Source organism: Lepisma saccharinum, chromosome 14 (assembly GCF_977018435.1).
Source record: "Lepisma saccharinum chromosome 14, izLepSacc3.1, whole genome shotgun sequence".
In the NCBI taxonomy this organism is placed as follows: domain Eukaryota; kingdom Metazoa; phylum Arthropoda; class Insecta; order Zygentoma; family Lepismatidae; genus Lepisma; species Lepisma saccharinum.
This window is the reverse complement of record NC_139242.1, coordinates 62542958-62564990: the sequence shown is the minus strand read 5'-3', so window position 1 is coordinate 62564990 and position 22033 is coordinate 62542958. Positions and strand designations below refer to the sequence as shown.

The following is a 22033-nucleotide window of genomic DNA, read 5'->3' as shown; positions in this document are numbered from 1 at the left end:
ACATTCTGTATTACTCTAGCAACATAACAAAAACATTTATTGATTTTGTGATTTATGAAGGTGGATTCCATATAATGTCTTATCAGGATTGGGGGGAAATAATTCCCTTCCCGTTTCAGACTTCGGGAAATGATTTCGCAATTTTCAGTATATAGAACAGTTGTGACAATTTGAGTAGTCTTGTATTAAAGGTGCCTAATGTGTTTGGATGTATTTCTTGGATGTGTTGCTATGAGGTTTGAACTGCATAATTTTTTGTTTCCCAAGTTTATCTTTTGGTAATAGCAATTCATGTGATAGAGAGAGGGAGTGGATATTTGATTTTTGTTACTTAGTGCGTTGCTTTTCTGCCACATCTAGCTAATCGTGACAATGAGTGATGACGTGAAATTGATGAAGAGACACTCACAAACAGTGTTGCAACCGCAGGGGGGCAGGGGCATTGTCCCCCCAATCTTGGACGGAAGTCCAATCTAGGGGGGGGGGGACACATTGAAGTAAAGAAACATGACTAGCAGAATCAAAGAACAGCAGGACAAATGAATACTAGAGATGGAATTAATTTTCAAGTGTTTCTTGCACTTTTCTTCCAGATGGCTAAGGGCACTTGCAGGAGACACAGAGGGGCAATTGCACCTTCGATTTCAAATTTTATACAAATAAAAGTACATTTCGTAAAATTTTCTTGCTCGCTATTCATATAGTCCAAGTTCAGAGCCATATCTAGGGGCGGTGTGGCGGAAGTCAGCCTTGGGAGCCAAAACGATCAAAATGAAGTGTACATGGAAGTTATACTGTCATATGTACAAAAAGAATAATGTCCGTCATGCATATTCTGTCTTTCAAAAATACAGTTTGCGTGCTTCTTTTCCATTACTAGCTAATATGAAATTGAACGTGTTGGAATAATATTTCAAATCATTTGTTCAAACACAAATGCTTTAGCACAGACTTCTACCCCCTTTTGCATGATTTACGACGATAATAACGTATTTTAAGGCTACTATTATTACTACCACTACCACCTCTATATTAATATTATTATTATTGGCAAGTTTGTCCTGGTACTTGACCCCCTCTCCAGATAAAAATTTGTGGTTTCGCGTCTGCTCACAAAGAACACTCATGCCCAGGCTCGAACCTGGAACACCTGGCTTCGTAGTGTGTTATGTAACTATCCCACCATGGAGGTCGGCTGGTGAAAGATGTAGGACAGCTTACTGGCTCAAATTATTATCAAACATGATGAAAATGTGATAACGTTTCACATTTATTATTTCGGTTAGAAAGCGATAAAATTTGTAGTTTGATAAGGGTTACTCTAAACATCTTATGGAGTGTAAATATCAATTTCAAATCTTATGAATCATTTCTCTATGCAAACGCATCAAATATGATAAGCAACATAGGTGTGTGTTATGATATCCATTTTATAAAGGAAAAGTTAAGTTAAATTTTAACCCTTACTGTTTGCATGATTTCGTTTCCATAGCATGTTATATATTGCTCTCAGAATTTTAAACGGCAGTAAAAATTAATGCCATTTGCAACTGCGAAGCTATCAATGGGATTGCATACATTAAGGACAGAAGATGTCATATTTCGATTGCTTGTAACATCGAAAGAAGAATTAGACAAGCAAATAGTGACTGAGAAGAGTTGCTTGCCTTGATGTCCTGTACACACTGTGAAAGTTGTCTGTGTTATCAGGCGGCAACCTATGAATATAGGTTAAAAAAAAATGACAAGTAGAAAAAAGCTGCAGTGAAGTAATACGATTAATTGATTGAATTGGTGTTTTAAGTCTACTTTATGCACAGTAAGGCCAATCGGGACTGGACCTACAGTTTTAAAGTGAGATCTAAACCACTATGTACCTCCACCGGGTATCGAACCCGGGACCCCTTGATTACAAGGCAACGACGCTACCACTGCGCCATCGGGGAGGCCCTACATACGATTGAAAATCTCTCAAATTATATTCTATTTACATTGTGTCTGTTGTAGACGTTGTCTGTTAAAGTACCTCAGGCACAACCTAATTTTTTGACAAATTATTATGTCAACTCTTCTGCTAAGGAGTGGATTCTTCTAATTTTATTGAATCTATCTTAAGCCATTCTGTGACTGGCAGAAATCAGTATCAGCATTAAAGAAACTGATGTTTGGGGTTTGCACGCTTCTGCTCAAAAAGTGGTGGCGATAAGCGGCCCAGAGACCTCGTGCCGTGGAAATGGGGTATCAATCGGTTTCGTACCATAGTCATTAAGGAAAGTATTTTTCATAATGTAAATGGGATACAACATTTCCCTCTATAAAACTTGATATGAAATATTAATGATAACACTGTAGTCCAAGAAGTCATTGATCAATCAAGGGATCCCTATTTGATTGTCGGGTGTCAAACACATGTATTTCAACAACACAATAATTTGCAAAATGGTTAACGTAACCAGTAGGCAAACATTGTCTGTAGTGATGCAAGAGTCTTTCATTTGAAGCAAATAGCATCTGTGGTGGAGTAAGACCCCCATGTTTCAATGTTTTAGCAAGTAGGCCTACAAAAAATGTATTACAATTTTTTACACAATTCATCAAAGTCTAGATAATATGTAACCATTATTATTTAATTAATTCGATTTTTCTTGCATAACACAACACAATGGTTAGATTCCTTTGTGTGTAAAAATCTTGCATACTGAAAACTAGAGGCAAACATTATGAAGCACGATTTATAAATGACTTCCTTAATCAGTTCTGCAGAGAAGCCCAAAGCTGTTGGTACATATTAATCATCTGTTAACATTATTGACCTGTAAATATAAAGTAGATATAGTCCCGATTAGCCTATTTATGTTAAACTTTATATTCTTTGGCAATCTGAAAAGGTTATTATCGAAATATTGCTATTTGATGTTGCTCGAAGATTTTTTTTGTTCGTTGGAGTTTCAAGATATCATCCCTTTCCTGTTACTTATTACTTTTGGAGGAGGGGGGGGGGGCAAGTGCCTCTCTGTACAACACAATATATTAAAAATGTGCCCCCTATAGGATTGACTTCGCCCCCCCCCCTACTAAGAATTCCTGGCTACGGGCCTGCATGCCGTGGTTTTGTAAAGTAAATGTCTATATACACAGTTCCTTTTCAAAGGCAAAACCCTCTTCAATCATCCTGTTACATACATAGGCATAGACCTATCCTTTTGTCCTGCTACTCTTAGATTCTGCTAGTCTTGCTTTTCTTTACTTCCATGATTCCCCCCTAAAATTGATTTCCATCCAAGGATGGGAAGCCGATGCATCTAGCCTAAATTTCTAGGTGAAAATATAATAATATAGGGGCAAGGATGGCCACATCTCCCATTAGAAACCGAACGTCAACTAAAAAGTACATTTTCACACGTATAATTTGATTTCAGTCATAAAAATATACATTAATTATCATAATGGGGATGCAGGTATGCGATAATCTCACATTCAAGAGGTGTTTTTTGAGGGGGTAACACTATTATCAGGGTAATATGCCCCATGGAAAAACACCTTGCTTGTCCCTCAGTAGAAAAATCTGCGGACATCCATGATTAGGGGGGCATTTGCCCCCCCCCCCCCATGCACACACCTATGTACATAGGATCATTTGCAATTTATTGGACCCATAGAGTATTGATTATCAATACACCTATTAGTAAATTTTGCATAGTAGTTTATCAGTGTCCTCCAATAACAAAACTAATTCTTGAATAAATTGACATCTTTGAGCACATAATTAACGATGAAGATCTATGTAATTTGAAACTGTATTACAGTGCACGAAATAAATTTATAACACATCACACACACTCACTGTATACATAGCCAAAGGTCACCTGTGCTCCAAATGAACTTGTCCAGTATGACATCCACACACGTAACGCAACGTAAGTGAAGGCACAAATGCAAGAACACTCTACTTGCCTTTGCTGTCACAATAAGTAAACAGAGAGAGTTGTGTGCTTTCGAATGGAGTGAAAGTGAATGAATGTATTTTCTGATGTTCTACAAGTTCTTTTATTTTACGAGCAAGGTTCTGAATTTGTGATTCTAAAACTGACTCATGAGACCGGAGTCCTGTGTTCGACTTTGCATTTGTTATAGCTAGTAAATGAACAAGTTCCTGTTGCATTGTCTGTGATCTTTCCTCGATCTCCCGATTAGCCTGAGAATAATTTATGTCAACATTGCCATTGACTAAAGTTAGGTTGTAAATCCAAGCTTATTTGCTTAATTTGTTCACTAATTTCCATGGCAGGATCTAATGATCATGTATGCCAGAGACCCAGGTTCGAGTCCTGGTCAAGCCAGCATTTTTCGCTGAAAATTCTACGTATTGTGAATGGTATCTGGATATCATGTAATTGACGTCCACCTGGTTCTTCAGATACCCCTTTCACGTATTCTTTCTACAGGGAACCCCATTTCCTAGGGGGAGTCCCTCTCGCATAGGTCACACAGATCTCCCATGGTGTGCTTCTGGTAGAGCGCATAATATTCCTGTATGATTTCTTTGGAACCACCTTTCTAACTGCCATACTACTCATCCTACAGAGGTGTGAACTGTACTTTCCCACACTTTCGGTGGTGTCTAGCTTAGACATTGAGCATCTCTCGGAAAAGTGGAAGAGGAACTTTTGTCTGGGTTTGACGCGATGTATCTCTGCTTTCATTTATGACCATCACTTATTATACAACCTGTATATTTTCTTATTTATATCCATTGGTATATATCTCTGCTGTTTGATTTGCATTCCAAGAAAAGAACCCATAACCATAGAGATTATCCGTGGTATACAGAGTGACACCAAAAGAAAAGGTGGCACCTCGCAGAGGTGTGTTTGGTCTGGATGCAAGGGTTGAGGAGGGAGTGCCTCGTTGCCTATCAGGGATGAAGGAGTAACTTCAGAATCTGTTTCAGTACTGGAACTGGAATTACTCTCAGTGCTGGGGTGGATTTTACGTCAGGGAAGATTCCTTCTTGAGGAAATCTTGTTCGACAGATGGCTGTGTCAATGAGTTTTGGTTCTGCAATGTATACCATGAAGTTAGTGGTTGGGACTGGCACCCGAGTCAGGATTGAATTGGACCATCTGTTGTTTGCAATGTATGGAAGAGGTTTTCCCACACACTGGGAGTGGAGATACTTGGTCGGATCCCCATACACAGCAGGGTTCGCTGAAGTGTCCTTTTAGACACGCATCTGGTAAACCCCCTGGTTCATTTTGATGGCAAGTTGCTCCACTGTAGATTTTCGGTGCACCTCTGCACCTTCGTAGCCAACGTTCACCTCTCACACCAATGGCATAGTGCCATTTGTCCACTCACCACCACACACTTTCACCACAGCAGCACACAAACAGTGCTGTTTCAGAAATACTAACACTCTCGGCCAGAAAGCCGATAATAATCATTCTTTTTTGCAACTTAATTAATCTGCTCTTTTACTCGTGACAGCAACGAGTTATATGTGCGCAGATGGCCTGTCGCTTACCTTATATAACCACCACAGCAGATCCCAACACATGACATACTTCAGGGGGTATGAGCTGACGATGTTAAATGTAGGATGTGGTTATATAATGTGACTCGACTATGTATCACCTAGTATGTATAACTGTTAATGCTTCTTTTGAATATCCACATGGTTCTTTATTTGTTTACGCAAAAGTAGCAAAGTAGTGAGTAGGGCATAGGAGTAGCCGGAGCTGTAGCGAAGCTACTTTTAAAATGTAGCTTTCTGAACACTGCTTATTTCTCAGTTACACAACACACAAAACTTTATTATGTAACACTTTCATAATCCTCAGTTACTCAGAAATGTGTGTAAATCTTCCTGATCTGAGAAAATATTGCAAACATTCTCCATTACTATCTCCTTTATCCAAATTTCACATACATATTTACTAGGGATGTGACAAAGCTGAAAATTTACCGATGCCGATGTACTCGCCGATAATTTTAGGAACTGATACCGATATTTAACCGATTCTGATACATAAGATTATTAAACAGAAATGAGATGTTATTTTCAGCATAACAAAAATAAATTTGCTATGTACATTTCTATTGCATATCATATGTATATACATATATATTCTCAAGAGATGTGAATGTACATTTGCATCTACAAAATGTTATGTGAACCTTTAAGAAGAACATTGATTCTCAAGAGATTAAACATTAGTACACAAGCAGTTCTTTGAAATGCAAATGAATTCCTGTTCTGCCAGATTCAACTTCAGAAACACTAGTTTTGGAAGCACTTCAGGAAGTAACCTACGTCTTCTCTTATCACAAATCTGTTCAGCAACACTGAACACTCAATCACTGAATGCTGATGCAGCAGGTATGCCCAAGTATTTTCTCAGGACTTGCTTCAGGTTTGAATATTCATTTTTGAATTTCCAATACAACAGCAGATCCTGGTTCAGCAATGTACCGTTTTATTTCCGATTTATAGTTAGGTTGATCCTCTGAATGAGAGTTTGCAGTAATTTTATTACAAAAACTCTACAATAATGACGAATCATAACCAAATTTTCAATAAATCTTACAAAACTAGAATATAAAACTTATTAGAAGGTAAAAACTCTAGTATAATCTGTACCGGTTTAAATATCGGTTTTTTGCTGATTCTGATACCGATGCCGATGTGTCAATTTCGGCCGATTTTCATACATCTGTAATCGGCTTCGGCACATCCCTAATATTTACTAAATCAAATTTGGTATTGACCTTAGAAGAAAAACTTGTAATAAATGTTAAATATTTATGCTCGAAGTGGGGTAAATTGTACTTAATCTTAGTTACCCTTCACAGAACCACAGTGGTCCAGGTGGTTGGGTATCTGACTGCCAAAGGAGTACCACCTTTGATTCCCAACAGGAGTAATGTCAGGTGGGAATTTTTCCCCAGCTCTGGGGATATGAAGGTGACTGAAACATTCTGCTGATGCTGAACACACTACCTCCACAGAGATCACGAATGTGTGAGGCCCTACATATCCCTCCATCCCTCTTCTATACACATTTGCAGGGTATTTATACCAGATTCATTAATAGGGCATATCACTTACATCTGAACAAAATGGAATACACAATTAATCCTATTATATTACAGAATAGGTGTTCAGTGTAGTGAAGAATTCTATTTCTGTTTGTAGTATATTTATCACGTACTAGGCCAAGTTGTCAAAAATTATCTGCAGTTTCACCATAACTTTCTTTAGGTTGGCCACACTGCCTTCAGCACCCGCGTGTTGAAGGATGGTACTCTTGTGGTTACTTGGCCCAGGTTTTATCTTAATTGCTCCATTTTTCATTCATTTGTAACAGAGTTAACATGGCAGTGCTGCTAGCAGTGTGCACCAAGGAACAACAGAGATCCAGTTCACAACCTTGATAAGCCTCACATGCATGCATCCACCTTGCACCTTAAAAATATCTTCACACCAAATGGCACATTCATATATAATTTATGGTGCATTTCAGCCACAAGTGTTAATTCACGAGATTACTGTTCCATGCAAAGCAACACCCTCATAGAATCTAGCGATGCACAACAAAGATTTCACAAAGTACTATTCAGTGAAGGGATCATACAGTAACCATACAATATTATATAATAGTACATCTTGAAAAAAAATTAATTGATCTACAAGGCATCACAAATCTTTAATTCTCTGCACATAATGCACTCTACATACATAATTTATACACTTTTTATAATACTTGTACAGACAAAATGTTGAATCCTTTGTAAAGCTTTGTATGATGACTGATTCTCTCTCACACCACATTTACACAACAGGTACACAGCTGGAACAAAAGTTTTCTTATTATTATTTATTAGTGCTCAGATCTTCTTGTTTCCATGCTATACCACACACTAATCCACACTTCCCTTTTTTCACTCGTGAAAATGCACTTCATTTACAAGGTGATGAGCGAAAAATATGAAATTGCAATGAAAATGTCAAAGTATTACATATATATACACATATATACATATATGATTCTTATGTACAAATGAGAATAGCGTCCATATTTGCACAGTGGAAGAATATATATGAAAGCAGTCTTCGAGAGGTTTCTTGAAAGTGTTCACAACACCCTCATGTAATTTTGTGATTCCTGTAAGCACACTTTTATTTTCCATAGCAACTAAAAATACTTCTAGATTCTTCGATCTGGTATGACCCTCCCTACCCCCTATAAAATACACCAATAAAGCCAATGACAAGGTTTACATTTTGGATTTTTTTTTATTTTAAAATTTTGCTATACTGGTTTGTGTTAACACTGCATAGTCAGCTAGGTTCCATGTGATGAAAAAAACCCATGCCATTTGCAAGCTGTTCGTCACAGGAATTTTAAATAAGATTTCCATCAAAATATTTTTCACCTAACCACAATATTGTAAGGTTTAATTTGTACCAATTTATACTCTCATTTTTTCAGTCACTTACAAAATGCTGTTTCCAGCAGAAGTTAAATCTCGTCTCTTTTTGAACATACTGTTGTACAAAATTTATAAATTATTCTATGAACAGAACCTAAATTTATCAAATATTCCATCTACAATCATACATTGATTTACACACTTACTTTGCATTTACATACTTAGCATCAGAGTACACCATAATGCTTTTACAAGGTAAATTCAATGCATGGCTACTAAGAAAATATAAATTAAGGCTCGCAATTTATCACCACAAACATCTTTGGTTCTTCCTTCAAATTTATGCAACTACCCCAAAAAAAGTGCTCTTAAAAAATTATTACTACACTTCTCTCAATTCTAATAGGAATGTCATTTCTTCAACTGTAGCGAATTGAAGAAATGTCAACTCTTAAGTTGGGAGATTCATTACCCACATATCACAGGACTCATCTTCTGTTACTCCTTGTTTTCTAATGTCTCCTTAGGACGGTGATTACTGCGAAAAAAAATTGCAAATGTGTTCATCTGTTCAAAAGAAGACTAGGAAAACTTCATGCTTTGACAAACAAAAGTATTCTTTTTGTTTCTCTTGTGAACCTTACGGGGAATAATGGCACATATCCAATCCAACCTCCATAAAAAATGTGGAAAATGTTCTTTTCTTCTTCTTCACTTTGCACAGACCAGTAACTCTACGTTCGAGGTGATCTTCTGTCCATGAATGCAGAAAGCCGCGACGATGGAATATTGCACCTTTTCTCTACCTGTTATAGAAGATGATAAATGCATTGTATTAACTGCAGATGCTCAGACATAGTGTTATTAAGACCGTTACACTTTCAGTTGTGTTAATGAAATACTGAATATGGTAGATGGATGAACTGTGGTACTTTGTGTGATTTCATATGTAAGAATGAATATATTGTGGCCATTGCATTTTAAACACACTTCATGTTCAGTTAGGTTAATCATTACTGAACCTGCAATTTAAAGTGGGACTCGAACAGTACATAGTGCCACCACTAGAACTCAATTTCGGGACATCTTATTCCATTGCCAACCTCCATGTCAGAGTGGTTAGCACAGAGCGATGACACCAGGGGACCCAGGTTTGAATCCTAGCCTAGGCATCCTTTGTGAGTGTTCCTTCATCAATATCATCATGCCATCACTCATCCACATCGTGGTGATTAGCTATGAGTGGCAGAAGGAGATGTAAAATAATCTAATTCAATCACAATATTATTAACGAGACTTAGATATGGCAACATATTTATGAGTGTGAATATTGTATTTCCATCTCACATTTTCCAGCAAGCTTCCACCTGATTCAGTCTTCTACACTAACCCACCGATTGCAAGCTGTGAAAGACACAATACATGGCAAAAAATATGGCCATTCCATATTTTGAATAACATTAGGAATACTGTCCAAGAAATTGTTGATATGACATGCATGTATGTGTATAATTTTTATTGTGTACTAATCTGAAATTTTAATATAGTCACAATTAGCAAAACTTTGATAAAATATAAAAAGCTATTCCTTTCAAACATTTATTAAAACAACAACATTCTTCAACTCTTCACAGCTTCAATAAGATTCAATCTTCATTATGAAATTTTACATTTTCAATTTCAAGCTCTACAGCCCCAATCTGGAAAGCATACAAGTGAAGTATGTTGAAGTTTCACTGTACTAACTCGATTAATTTTGTAAGCCCACCATATGCTCAGATAGGATATCCTAGATTGTTAGTTTAAAGTGCAATCGAACAACCAAAGTTTGCCCCAACCAGGATTCGAACCTATACCCTCATTGAGTAAAAGGAGGCATCACCATATTAACTTGAATATGATGTACGTAAAAACACAGAGAACTTAAAAAATGTGCCAAGATACTTTCAAGACAGACCTTAATGGACAATCAAATCTACATTTCCTTTTGATGAAGCATAATTTGAATGAAAAATTCTTCTTAAATTTCTATTCCTTAAATATAAATAAAAAATCTGTTTAAACAATTTTTAAACATCTCTGTGGAGCATTAGGAATACAGCAAGTTCCCTCAGTTCACTTACGTTTTTAAACCATGGAGATTCTAAACAGGCATTTGGGAGGGCTCGATGGGAGGGACTTAATACTAGCAGACGTCCAATCAGATCTTTAGCCTCATTTGAAATCTTGTCGAAATACTCGTCCGGAAATGAAAAGTCACACTTGATGATGTTCGCTGTTGTTTCCTCAACAGAATCATCCAGGAATGGTGACAAACCACTGGAAAAAAAGAAAAAGAGAATCAACACCAGAAGAAATAAAAATAATGTTCCTCCTGCCCTCCATACTTTGTGTGAGCAATAGTCTTATTTCAAAAGAGATCAAGAGAAAACATGAAAAAAAAAAAACTTCTTGCACATGTAAATATTTGAAAAATATTTTGAAAGAAGGAGGTACATTTGTGTACAATCATGTCATATTTTGAAAGTATTATCATATGTGATCCAGCTTATGAATTTTCCTTCACATGTTGTACCCAGATATTTTTTGTTTATTAACAGAAGCACACACATTTCACCTGAATGATCTATAAGTTTTTTATTGGTTATTTTATTTGCTTTTCTACCATTTGGGTTAATAACAACAATAACGATTAATAATAACATTGTTTATTAACGGCATAGTGATATTAGCATTTAGATGTGTTTTACTTTGCTCTTTATATGAATATTAGTAAGATTTGCAGACAAGAGGGACTCCAATAAATAGGATAAAAATATGTTGTGCTGATAATAAAAACCAGCGACAGATATGCTTCACCAAGCTCTTGTATTAAATGATTAATTGAGTTGGTGTTTTAAGCCCACTTTATGCACAGTAAGACTAATCGGGACTGGACCTACAGTTTAAAGATGGATCCGAACCACTATGGGCCTCCACAGGGTATCGAACCCGGGACCCCTTGATTACAAGATGATGACGCTACCACTGCACCACCAGGGAGACCCTTGTATTGAACGAGCAAGGTTTCTTCATGATATGATATGATAAATCCTTTGTCGTAATGTAAACTTTTGTGGTGCCATATTAAGCCACAATGTTCAAACACGGACACGACACAACACAACTTCCGAGGGAGGATTATACTGGCATTAGTCTGCAACGTCAACAGAAAGGGGAAGAGAGCGAAGGCAGGGAGAGCGAAAAAAAAAGACTGTCGCAGACCCCGTTCACCGGGAAAGACAAGCGCTGATGCCGTGCTGCTTGCCGCCGAGTCTCTTAGCGAATGTCAAGAAATGCTCTGTATAATATTAAGTGCTAGCATATAAAAATCAGTACTTGGGAAAAAAAAACATTTGTGTGTATATTAGTGAGCATATTTAAATATTTTGTATACAAAACCAAAGAATAATATTTTGTACATGCTTGGCCCAGACTCAGCCTTTACATTACAACAAAGGATTTATCTTGTCGAGTGTTACTTCGGAAAGAGGAATTGTGGAGAAGTGCGACGACGTTTTGCAACGTCCTGGTGTTCACATAGGACCACTATATCAAACCTCATAAAAAAGTTTAGAGTAACAGGGTCAGTTCTGAATAAAAGTGGAAAGAAAAATGGGGAAATCTAAAAAATAAAGTATACAAAGACAATCCGCACACCATCCGTGAGTTACAAGAGTATTGTACGAGAAATCTGGAGAATTACAGTAGACGAACTGGCACGTGTAAATGCCAATTTCCTTCGGAGATGCCAGGAATGTGTTGCAGCAGAGGGACATAATTTTCAACATATGAAAACTGTAATTTTAATAGCTGACTCTAGCAACTGTCGCGGACCCAGTTCACCGGGAAAGACAAACGCTGACGCCGGGCCGCTTGCTGCAGAGTCTCGTAGCGAATGTCAGGGAATGCTCTGTATTATACTAAAATTCACTTACATACCAGTAATTGCACTTTAAAAATATACATAAAGATTCTCTGCATCTCTGATTGATTGATTGATTGATTGATTTAGTTTATTTTACTTCGCGTTTTGTGCCTCTTGGCTAATTTGCGAAGATGGGGATGAGTGATGAAATGATGAAATGGATGAAAATGGACATTCACAAACAACCATACCCGACCGGGATTCGAACCCGGGACCCTTGCATCTCTGATTGACAATGTCCATAACCACATAAAGCATGAGTCTATGAACAAACAAAAATTATTATTTTAGCACCGCAGTGATGAAAAAAAATGCCTAGAAATGCAGATACCGTTACAGCACCTCACAGAGGTTTGGAGTTGGAGAAAGTGATCTTTATTCCAGTATTTCAAAAATTGTTACAAACAGCTTGTTTTTGGTCATGAAATGATGAACAATGGAAGTAAGTTCATTGGCATAAATAAGTTTGGAATGTTTATGGACATGAATGGAATATTCCAATTTAAATCTATAGCATTCTTTCATTTATATATTACCATAATATAGTGAATAATAAATGTTTCATTGAGGGGTTAATTGTCATTTTTTTTTCTGTTTAATAGTTTTTAAAATGTATGAACTGTGTTACTAAAAATTATGCACTTACTTGAAGAGTTTAAAAATGCATTGAAATAAATGATTTCCAGTGTATTTGAAAGAAGATGAAATAACACCAAAAAGTGAAAAAAATCTATTAATAAAAAAAAAATGAAAAATTACTAGATATACATATAAATCTAGGAGGAGGTATGTATGCATACATACAGAAACAACTTTTTTTTCCAACAAATTTATGAAAAATAATTGTGATGTTAAACAAGGTACCCTGTGGAGTCAATTCTGTCTACAAGCTTGGCACAGAGGCTGGTAAAAAAAATAAAAAATCACAACTGAAGAAAATTAGAATTTTTGGCAGTGGGCAAGATGTGACAGAATATGACAAAGAATCCTTGTATGCACCCAGATATGTACTCTCGGCACATTGTAGAAAGTGAGAAATTGATAAACAAATATCAAACGTACCTTAGGAAAACATACAAAAGGACCCCAACACTCCACATGTCCGTTGGAGTTCCGACAGGTTTTCCCAGAACAAGTTCAGGAGCAGCAAATTCCAGATTCGCAGGTGGTGGAACTTCCACTGCCCTTACTCTTACAGCATCACCAAAGTCGATGAGCTTCAGTTGTGGAGAACTGGTTGAAGTCTCTACCATTAGGTTTTCTGGCTGTTGGGGGCAAAAAAAGAGTAACTCTTAGCACAATAACTTATATAAATTTCAATTAAGACTTTACATGGAACACACACACACACTGACCTGGCAGAAATTTAAATGCGATATAAAACTCTTCTAGTTGTGATACACTTTTGTTTTCAAAGCTTTAATAATTTTAGCTAAGGTAGAACAATTTAGAAATGAGGACATATTGGAATGGATTTGAAGGAACTACTATTTTTCATTTGTAGATTATAGTGCAGCATGTTCCAGTGTAGCTTTGTTAAGAATTTAGTTCTAATGCATGATACATTTTTCCAAGCAGGTTTCCAAAATAGATTTTGGAAAAAAACAACATTAGATATCATTGGATTTTTAAATACATGCAACTTTTGTTTTATACCAACTGAAAATATAAAGAAGGAGAAAGGAAACACTCACCAGACAGTGAAAAAAATTGAATTTTCGCAGACTATTGCTGCATCATCAGTGTTAGGAGAAAGACGGAACCGGAAGTAACTTTCGAATTTTTTCACTTGTCTGGCGAGTGTTTCCTTTCTCCTTCTTTGCTTTATGAAAGAGGAGAGAGGAAACACTCACCAATATTGTATACCAGTATAACTCAAAATAATAAACATTTCGTGGAGCATATAGTATTTGGTGTTCTTGGCTGGAGTTCGCATTTTGTTTCAAGCAGTTCCCTAACTGAAGTTTTTCGAGTTTCCAATAGATATCAACAGAAACCCAAACTGATTAAATAGAAAGCAGAATAAAAACACAAAACCTGTTCTGCATATGTAGATTTTTCAGTGAAAAATGTAGGCTCGACCAGGACATGAACCCGGGACTGACACTCTGTGCCAGTGCTCTAGCACTCCCATTGTTCTACGTTGCCTTGGAATTCGAACCCAAGATAACTTGATTCCCCACTACTGTGCATTAACCACTAAGCTACTGCAGTTAGTTCACTGAAATCAGTGGTCAACTTTAGCCTAAGACTATAGCTTACCTTAATGTCAAGATGCGAGACTTTTTGCTTATGCAAATAGGCTACAGCTGACATTAACTGCTTCATATAGTAACACACTTGAAGCTCATCATATTCGTCACATCTGCACACAAATGGGAAGAGAAGTGGTCCATTCACACTGTACAAAAGATAGGAAAATAAATTATTACTGTGAACATATAATACTAAAATTTGTGCCAAATTTACAAATCTTGAATATGTCTTTATTAAATTTTGCATTTTGTACTAAGTTCACATCAGATCTTGTATTCTTGCATTCGGTATGCATGGGCGTCCGTAAAGGGGGGGAGACAAGATGGGGGGCATGCTTCCCCCCTGGAAAATGAAAGTCAACAAAAAATTATATTTTTTTCACATATAATTTCATTCCAGCCACAATAATATGTGTTAATTATTGCATGAATATTTTTTAAGGGAACAGCACTATTATTGGGGAAAATGTGCCTTGTTTGCACCCCCGCCCCCTGGAAAAAAATACATTCCTTGCCCCTCCCTGAAAAAATCCTGCAGATGTCCATGTCGGTATGAAATATTATTCTTTGTTAATTTGATTGCTTCAGCATTGCTCCAATGTAAAATTGTATTAACACCATGTGCCTAAAGTCATGACCAGATACTGAGTGCAAGAATGCATTATTTGCAAGCAAAATTGAGGTATAAAGTTGTCCTAGGTTGACAGAAATATTTATCCTCCTCATATATTATATGGTATTAATTAATCTGTTTTCTGACAGAGGCCGATCTGAATGCTACAGTTAAAAGTCACATTGTGGCAGCAAGTGTTTGGTTGACCACCTTGCGTTTCCAAGGTGATTGTTGTTTTGTGTGTTATGTACAATAGCGGATACAATAATTACTATATCAATATAAAATTGTGACTTTTGGTCCACCCTGTACAATCTTGCATATATTTGCATAGAGTAAATTATTAATTTCCTCTTAAGTTTGCTTACAAACATTGTGATTCAAGCTGAAACAGGGACCAAGAAATTAGGTCTGAAGAGAAATGCACTGATGCTGCCTTCATAGTGGATTGGTCTGGGTAACATGCTACAATGTCACAGGTTCTAGGTTCCAACCTTGGATAAGGCATGGATGTATCATTGTATTTGCAACATCATTCATCTCATCAGTTTATTTGTTGTCATTGTTAACCCAAGACGTATAAAAGTAATACAAAATAACTAATATAGAAAGAAAGAAAAAAGTGAATTGGTGGTACATATGGTAAAAGCAGAGTGACCAACTCTCCTGTATTTCCTGGGAACTCCCATATTAGAGAGTGGATCTTCTCGATTCCCACATTGTCATTCTATTTTGTATACAATCTTGATCTTGAAATTTCAATTAATTTTGATATGATAAGAGTTCAGTGGGACATACAACAAAACCTAAACCTTGCAGTAATTGACTGCAATTGTGTCCTCCTCCGTGGCCGTGCGATCTAAGGTGCTGTGCTTTGGAGTCCGACTATGGGACAGGATGGGTTCGAGTCTGCCTGGGTTTTCGGCCTTTGTATAGGACCAGTGGCAACCCACCATCGTGAGGAAATTGGGGAGCTACGAGTGATTAGCGTAATCTGGTCTTAGAAATATCCTATAACAGCTGAGGGTTCAACTTGCTGACCCCATGTCACCCAATTACCGGTTGAAGATCTCCACACCTCTACGTAGGATTGTGGGAGGGAGACTGGCAGTCTGCAGATAGGTAAAGGCCCTTACAGGCTTATTTTTTTATTTTCCTGTAGTTTATGGTTATTACAAGCATAAGAAAACAGATTAACGGGAAACACAGAGTTGAATGTCTGGGAAGCATTGTTCATTGCAGAACAACACTGGAATAAATTAAATAATGAAAATGGTAACATAGATCCAGTATGGAGTTTTCTTTTTCACAAATGGAGTAAGCCACCATCTTTAAAATTTAATGTAACAGAAAACATCAAGAGACTTTGTGAATACAATGATGAATTTGAATTACCTGATGAAATTTGGGATTCATAATTTTAAAAAAAATCTGAAATAAAAATAAAACAGATGGCTTTTTTCACTGTTAAGTTGCTGTATTACAACAATGTAACATTGACAACATCCACTATATAACGGATTCTTTAAATTTTTTAAAAAATTACTAACCATTGTTATAACTCCATATTTAGTCAAAATGAAAATAAATGTCTGATGAAAGGAGCGTGTGTTCTCCTGAAACGTCACAAAGAAAAACTGTTTTCTAATAATTCTATAATGCAAGCAATGCGTACATACAAGAAAAACTATTATTCATCCCTTACAGGCTGTAGAGCTACGGGTTATTATATAAGATGCTTGGTTCTGCAGCATCAGTGGACAATACATATAGGTTAGGACTGAAACATGCAAATTTGTAAATTTTTATCCTGTTTCGTAACCTGTACATTACATAAAATGTAAATTAATTCTTTTATTAATATTATCCATTCCATTAACATTTGCTGGATTGATGCTATGCTGCTAAAAATGCACAAAATTTGTCGTGACCAAATCTCCCATAAATTCAATGCTGAAAGTTGGTCACCCTACGGAAAGGCACAGAATATCTAGATCCCTCACACGATGTAGCAAATTCACCATGCAGCATTGCCTAGTCTGAACATCAACCCTCTCTCCAAAGCTCCAAAGGAAAGTAGACTACTGTCATTTCATTTTTGTATCACTAATATTGCAAAGATGAAGTTAGCGTTGCACCACAGATTTTGGAACAGCACTATTTTTTGCCAGCTGCCCAATTCTTGCTCCTAGAGACCACAAAGAGAATACATCCACACTAACTTACTGAAGATTTAATGAACACTCTGACTGAAATAAGAATCAAACTTCCAACTTTAGCTTCATCACAACTTAGGTCTCTGTTTATGTTCCTAGGATGGCAGGCAGACTTCAAATCTCTATTGATATTTGCTACCTATGAACATATGTTGACTAGTATTATAAATGAGATAACTAAATTTCAAATCTCATTGAGCAAAAAGATGTATCCTGGGAATCGTAATTGCCTAAATACAAGCAATACCTGTTCTTGAATGCTGGCACAACCAAATTCTCACCAAATAAATCAATATTTCACAGATATAAGATTCCAATCCATAAAACCTATCTCTGAAATTTAAACAAAAAATGTAGGTTCAATCAAGACTTTTATAGTCCAAGGAAATTAGCATGTTAAACTTCATATTTAATGATTAGAAATCAATGGCATGCTCTAGGGTCATAACCCTTCTTTTAGCCTGGCATTTGTAAAACACACATGAGTAAAATGCTAGTAAAGATGGCAAATATATGACTACCCGACCTCATAGTCATATCTCCCTGCACTCTATTTGAAAAATTCTGGGCATGCCAGTGTTAGAAATCATTTGAAAGTATGAAGTAGTATATACCTTCATTTCGGTAGCAATTACTACAATAAGAATAAGATATAGAAATACTTACTATTCCATGACTATGGCATCTGCTACCGGAGTCTCAAACAGGGAATATGACTTTACGATGTTCGGATGGTCCAGTCTAGTCAGCAAAGCATACTCTGCCTCCGTCAGTTGCATCGCCTGTTTTCTCCGGCTAACGAACTTCACAGCCATGTCCTTTGCTGTACATTTCTCCTGGCACTTTTTAACAACGCAGTATCTTCCGTGACCGAGATCTCCGATCTCAATATAAAACCTCGAAAAGTTTTTTCTCCAATAAGGCTTTTCACTAGCATCTTCCTCGGAGTGGTAACTGTTGCCTCTGTTCCTTATGCAGGCGTAGGGAAGGGGACTTCCTTGAGGTATGGTAACAGGAGGTGACGGGAGGCTTGGTAAACTTGGTTCCGATTCGCAGAGAGCTAACAATCGAAAACTGTACGTCTCTCCAGGAACGAGGCCTTCTACAACATGAGACAGACCACGGATCATGGCCCCTCCCTGAACTGGTAACCACTCACCCAGACGGTGCTGGCAGAATTCCAGACGGTAACTGATCGCAGGATCTCCCTCCCACAGAACACGCACACTTGTACCAGTCACAGCCTGTACTCGTGGTTGCTTAGGAGTGTCGCACGGACCTAGACATGAGAAAGTATATTAGTGACTCAAACATTTTCAAGAATCAAAGTGAATTTTCTAATGGTGTAGATGAAATAATGCACACAAATTTGGTGATTACTGTATTTTACCTATTTTGACATCACTATTCTGTTTCTCTTGGCTAATTGTGACAATGTGGATGAATGAAGAATAGACGAAACTGACGAATGGATGTTGTTCACTGAGACAGACTTGGCCACCTACGTGACTGTATTCCTTTGTTATGGACAGCATTACTTGGAGGAGAAAAAAACCATATGGCACATGAAAATAACAGAAAATTTGATTTATTTAAACACCCATGTCAAACCTAGGGGCTGCACTGGCTCTACCTACATTTCACGCATACTAGATGTCAATAAAACAGTACAATGATCAGGAAAACATGACAAACATTTGTTGTCCATCATATCAGTTTATTTTAACAAAAAATTTAGAGCTGACCTGATATCACTTTGAACCAATGTTGATACTCTTTCAGATTCCCACTGATACTTATCCTGATGCTTGAAATTGTAACAATTAAGTTATTAAAAGTACTGATTAATATTAGTGGGTGAGTATTCTATTATAAGCATCAATTTACTAGAGTTTTGTTTCAAAATATTTTCAAGAATTACATCAGAATATTAAAATACATTACGTAATCACAAAGACAGGTTTTCACACAATATTGGTACAAAATAGAGGGAAACTTTGAATTGTGCACAATTTCCATGATAATTATAATTGGACTCTGCAAAAGTGTTGAGCAGCCTTGCAAAAGATAAAAATGCCAGAAAAGTATCGGCCGGAATCCAACTGCAACAGATACATTCTGGTACATCGACATCAGTATTGACTCAGCTCTATAAAAAAAAATATAATAAAGGCATTGAGAAAACTACTTTCTAAAAAAAAAAAGGTGTCATCTCTGGGAAACTGAAGATTAGGCACACACAGGAGATGTACTACGTAGTAATGTTTAAGTCCTGGTCAAGCCTGCATTTTTCGCTGAAACATTTCTATGAAGTAGAATTGTTCATAAGCAGTTCCTTGCCAAAATACTTGCACACACGTAACTAATGTAGATTTCCAACAAACATGTTGACTTACTGATGAAAGAAATTCAATCAAATATATTGCTTGTAATATTTGTCACTCACTATATTCATTGTTTGTTGTTGGTTTTAGACATCTTGGAGGATGATTATCTCAGAGGAGATAAGCTTTTTCTTATGCTGTTAATTGCCCACTGACATGTTCATTGATGGGATGGGATCTCAAGGTTCAAGATGTTCAGCCCAGAGAATTTGGATATTAATGTTATGTAGTTGCTGATTTAAAGTACTTTTCATTACCAGGAAAAGATTTCATAAATGCCATTATGATCAAAATATTGATTCATATTAGTAGTGTGTAAGTATTTCACTCCAAACCAACAGTTTTGCTATAAAATATTTAATAATTACATTAGAACATCAAAAACATATTATGTAATAACAAAATACAGATTTTCACACAAAACTGGTGCAAAATAAAAATAAATGTAGAATTTTGTATTATTTTCAGGATAAATAGATCCCATGAAAGTGTTGAATAACATTTTGCAGATCCCCATGAAACATTAAAATGTATTGGTATTGACAAATACCAGGCATCAGCATTGGTATCGGCTCAGCCATAATATTACTCTCTTTTAACCAACAAAAACAAATACTTAAAATATTGTGTTCATAGTTTTTCTAATAGTTTATTGGATGTATTGTCAGCAATTATTTTTTATAGCATTTGAGAGCAGTAATAAGTTTGCTAAATGAAATACTCGTATTACAAATGTGTGACTATTACTGTAAATGGTTGTATGGAGGGGATTCCTTCTCCCCCCCCCCCAAAAGATGTTTCTTGTTAATGCACAACATTGGAATTTCCTTTAGGATCCCCATTTTTTACAAAGGCAAAATATCAATTTTAAGGCAGTTTTCACATAAAAGGAAAATAAAAAATTGAAATATTCCCAATAAAATCCAAAATTCCCTCTCAAAATAAACAGATACAATAATGTGGGTTTGAACCCTGTATCTTCAGTTTTGCTGACTACTATTTCAGATACATTTTTTTTATGTTTTCAGAAGGCTCTTAAACTATATCCTGCTTTCCAATCTACATATCTGCTCGCCAAATCTTGTGGGAATGATTTTAAAAATTCTCAATGGAACAATTTGAGGATAGTTATACACATTAATAATGGGTCACACATATACAATTTAACCTTGTGAAATAGCTTTTACTTACTTAGCACATTGAGGATGGCTGCCGTGGTTGTACTTCCCGCATCGTTGGTGGCCGTACAGCTGTATTCCCCGCTATCCGATGGTTGGCAATTGTCTATCACTAAGCTCGCAGTTCCTTCTTGCGTTAAAGTTACTTCGTGTCTCCCGCCACTTCTTATAGTTCTATTCCGAGGACCTTTCCACACAAGAATGGGCTCACCTTTCATACACAGTTGGCACTGGAAAATGGCTTTCCCCCCAAGGTTCACAGTTTGGTCAGTCAATTTTGATTTTAACTCAGGTAAATACTCAGGAATCATATTGTGACCATCAGCTCGCGCAGACAGAGGGGACTGAATTACTATGGGGCAATCAAAGGATCTTCGCACTTCCCGTTCCCTTCGGTTGAAACTAGGCTTGCGGAAGCGGAAAGACCAAGGCTTACGAAGAATGGTTGGGTCGTTTTGTATCACATGTCCTGGTATCCAGCCTTCAGCTGCTGGACAACTGTCTGTCGCTGGACGATGCACCAAATAGCCACGAGTTTGATTGGAAGCTATCACTTGCACCATCTCGCCCTTGCACACTGTAATTTCGTCTTCTCTTATTGCTCGAAAATCTGCTAGCACCTTCACTACAGTGCCAGGAGGAATCACTGGTGGCGTTGTACTTTCATACTACAAGGCAAAAAAATGTTAAACATGAACAAACCTACAGGTTTTGAATGTCTTTTTTTAAAGTTACAAGTTTTTCATGAAACAAAACAAATCATGTGGTTGTCATAAAAATTAGTTATCTGGTAACCTATAATTGATTTCTATTTATCTTAACTAGACTGCCCTGACTAGACATGGCCGGAAGATTTCTACATTGAACACTATGTGAAAATTCTTATCTCATATTCAGGATTTGAATGCAGTTTCTTTTTGTTTCTTAAGACTAATTTGGTGATCATTATGTGATTTTATCAACTAAATAATTCCATGATGAAAAAGA

The 22033-nt window shown here is 36.6% G+C and overlaps 1 protein-coding gene across 6 annotated transcripts in view; it reads right to left on the bottom strand.

Moving 5' to 3' along the window:
• Positions 1-7697: 7697 nt before the first annotated feature.
• Positions 7698-22033, bottom strand: part of trio (trio Rho guanine nucleotide exchange factor) — an 820581-nt gene continuing 806245 nt past the window's right edge. For 5 of the 6 annotated variants that reach the window (XM_083135769.1, XM_083135773.1, XM_083135771.1 and 2 more), the window contains 6 exons: positions 21060-21714; positions 18151-18763; positions 14663-14801; positions 13463-13665; positions 10557-10752; positions 7698-9239 (listed from right to left, as the gene is read on the bottom strand). In XM_083135769.1, coding sequence (XP_082991895.1) covers positions 9168-9239; positions 10557-10752; positions 13463-13665; positions 14663-14801; positions 18151-18763; positions 21060-21714 — 1878 coding nt within the window. In that variant the 3' untranslated portion in view covers positions 7698-9167. Of the gene's footprint in view, positions 9240-10556; positions 10753-13462; positions 13666-14662; positions 14802-18150; positions 18764-21059; positions 21715-22033 lie in introns of those variants that run through there. The other variant, XM_083135774.1, reaches the window with a different exon arrangement.